We start from the raw sequence: 3,269 nt of genomic DNA on the forward strand, positions 1-3,269 counted from the left end.
TTTCTAAGATGTATTACTAATGTAATCTGCCTTTCTTTTACAAAGAAAAAAACCAAAAATGCAAAGTCTATTGAACATAATGTAATCTGTCTTTGAAGTGGTATAACTGGTAAAAATAGGCCAATGAAAATTTAATGTGGCCTTCCTTTCGGTTTTCACAAAAGCATTCTTTTTCATTCTCTTGGAAGCCAGAAAAGTGAGTTTAGCTACATTAGAAAGAGATCCTTGTGGAAAGGGAATAGGATTTCATGCTCTTGTTTCCATTCTTTGCTGGTGAGGGTGCGTTTACCCAGGAACCAAAGGCTAAGAACTGGGTAATCTTTGTGGATGAGATTTTTCATTAAAACTGGGTACTTCTGTAGGAGCAGATGTCTGAGGGAGTGGGCAGGCAAATCTACAAGCAGCCAGCCATCTGCTCTCAATAGGATGGGGTCTGAGCTGAGATGCAACCCTGCTGAGCCCACCTCCCCTCCACTTTGCTATCCTCTCCCCTGCCCTGTTCTTCTTTTCCCCCTTTTCCTGGCTTCTGCTCTGAAAGCTTCCCTCCAGTTCTTGAGCAGGGACAGCAGATGCCCTGAGACCCAGCTAACCTGGGTCTTGCTCCAATCGCTCAATTGTTCCAGGCTAGTAGCCTATTACTGCTAGGGCCCAGCTGCTAGCAGACACTAAACTCCAAGGAATCAGAGATCTTGTTTGTTTGTTGACACTATAACAATGCACAATGCCTGGCATAGTGCCTTATACCTAACATGCCCAATAAATATTTATTGAACAAATAAATAAATGAATGGATGAATGAATGACCTGTAGGCCCCAATCCAATGCATTTGCTTAGTTCACCAGTGTTCTTCACAGTTGTGGATCAATTTAATGAAAATTAATTTCTGTAATAATATGTCTCTGAAAAGTCTTGGAGTGTTTTTTACTCAGTCCTACATGGCACCTTTTTCATTTCTTTGCATTTGTTTCTGTTTGAAATTTCTGAACCTCCTCCTCTTCCATCTAAAAAAATCTTACCCATTCTATACTGGCCATCTCAATGCTAAGCCTCCACCAAACCTTCTCTGATGACTCCTGTTAAAAGTGGCCATTCCCTCCTGTAAACTCGAGCAGCACTGTGGTTGTAACTCTCTTCATAAATGCACCGCACGAATTGCTTCCATAACTACCTTTTTTTTTTTTTTTTTCATTTTATCCTTACAACTTTCCTGAGTCAGAATGATGGACAAATGTTACTCCCCTTCTACAGACAGGAGATTTTGAGAGGTTAATGGGCATGTTCAGGGACAGGAGCCCAGAAAATGATGGAGGGACACTAAAACTCAGACCTCTTCCCTCCTCTCAGTCCAGATCTCTTTATACCTCCACACAGTGCATGTGACCATGTTCTGCTATGTAGTACCACTGTGTCAGTGTTATCTTCCCCACTAGATTATAAATTCCTCCAAGACGTAACATCTTAGGCATGCTAATAATATTAGCTAAGTGAATAACAGAGCCTCAAAACTTTAAATTCAGGAATAGAAAAAAAAAAAAGATTTATCTTCTTGCAAGCTAATTTTGCAACGGGTGTAAAAGGCAAAAGACCTGCCAAATTGGCACAGAAGTTGGCAAACGCCATACAGGCTTCCACTGTTGGTTAATTTTTGCTCTAAGAAGCTTGACATAAAAATGAATAATAAAATGAGTCTTTCTATACCCAAGTCAGCACAAAATCATTTGTGGGGAATGAAATTTATTTCTTTGTAATTTCATCTTAAATAGGGCCATTCACTCGGGGGTGGAGTAAGCAAACTGCCTCTTCAATTGCTCTCCCGGGTGGGAGAACTGTGGCATTAAACAGAATATGATCTGTAAGTGGGGGTGGGAAGAAAGGCCGGGAGTGGGTGAGGAAACCTCAGGCACGTCCCGACTCTCAAGCACTACAGTTGGACTCTGGGTCTTTCCTGGCCGGGCATCCCAGGACAAAAACGCCCAGGCCCTCAGGGCGGTCTTGGGAAGGGGCTCCACCCCGCAATGCCTCAGGAGGCCCAGCGTTGGGTTTGGGCCTGCGAATTTGAAAGAAACAAAAAAATCCTACACGTCCCAGAGCCCCAGGCTCGGACTCTGACCGCGGGTTTTGATGGGATTTGCGACCCGAGTCCGAGTGAGAATGAGATCTCCAGGCCCCGCCTTCACCAGCGCAGCGGCGGCAGCGTCCGCGAAATCCGCGAGATGAACCCGGCCTAACTAGTTTGTCCCTGCGGCCGCCTCGTAGGCTGGGTCGCTGCGCCTGGCGTCTCTCCGGGCCCCATTGCCATGGCCGCTCCTGGTGGCGTCGCCCCCGCCGGCGAGGGGCTGCGCTACGCCGAGTACGCGCCACACTCGGCCAAACGGCCGGACGCCGATATCGGCCAGCAGGGACTGGTGAGTGCTGCCGGCGGCCCCGGCTCCTCTCCGGCTCTTCCACCTCTTCACCCATGAACCTTTGTGGTCTTCGCGTTCTTTCTCCATTTCAGTCCTACCGCTGGTTGGTTCCGTCGAGACGCTGCCGTGTGCCTGGCTTTGCCCACTAGGTGTGGAAGACGGCGGTTGTGAGGGTCTGTCTCCTCAAGGAGCTTCCAGTCTTATGGAGGACACAAAACAGAAAATAGGCAATTGCAGATACATTATGATAAGTGCTATACGTTGGATTCTGGACTGGACGTAGGAGACCCTTGTCCAGTGTTGCGGGGGACGTGGTGGGGTCAGGGACTTGTCTTAGAGAAAGCGGTAGTTAAAAACTAAGGTCTGAATGAGTAAGAGCCGTTAACTCCGCGAAGAGAAGAGGAAAAAGTGTCTCAGGCACCAGTAGGAATATACAAAGTCTCTGGCAGAGAAACAGGGCTCAGTCGGAAACTGCAAGTGGTTTTTTTTATCTGAAATGTAGAGCGGGGAAAAAGAAGTGTCTAATAGAAACATAATACAAATATTTTTAAGTCTTTTGCAGCCTTATTGAACAAGTGAGGACTGAACTCTGATCTTTGCCCCCAAAATTCTTTTCTAAGGGGGCCTGGTGAGTCACGCCTACAAATGATAAAATATCAGTAAACAGGTTTTTATGATGTGGTTTACTTCCCAACCAGATTCCGGTGTAGCATCACATAAAAGATAGAAGACCCTTATCTTAACTCAAGCATTCCTTTCTGCCGATTCCTAGTCTTTTGGACAAGGCCTAACTCAACTCAGCCAATTGTCAACTAAAGAATCCCTAAACCCACCTGTGACCTGTAAGCCCTGGCTTTGAGATG

The 3,269-nt window shown here is 46.2% G+C and overlaps 1 protein-coding gene across 1 annotated transcript in view; it reads left to right on the plus strand.

Moving 5' to 3' along the window:
• The first annotated feature begins 2,238 nt into the window (after nt 1-2,238).
• Nucleotides 2,239-3,269, plus strand: part of DNAJC15 (DnaJ (Hsp40) homolog, subfamily C, member 15) — a 161,906-nt gene continuing 160,875 nt past the window's right edge. The window contains exons 1-2 of the mRNA XM_012648234.1: nt 2,239-2,406; nt 2,499-2,509. Coding sequence (XP_012503688.1) covers nt 2,299-2,406; nt 2,499-2,509 — 119 coding nt within the window. The 5' untranslated portion in view covers nt 2,239-2,298. The remainder of the gene's footprint in view (nt 2,407-2,498; nt 2,510-3,269) is intronic.

This window comes from Propithecus coquereli, unplaced genomic scaffold (assembly GCF_000956105.1).
Source record: "Propithecus coquereli isolate 6110/MARCELLA unplaced genomic scaffold, Pcoq_1.0 Scaffold11, whole genome shotgun sequence".
Taxonomy (NCBI): Eukaryota; Metazoa; Chordata; class Mammalia; order Primates; family Indriidae; genus Propithecus; species Propithecus coquereli.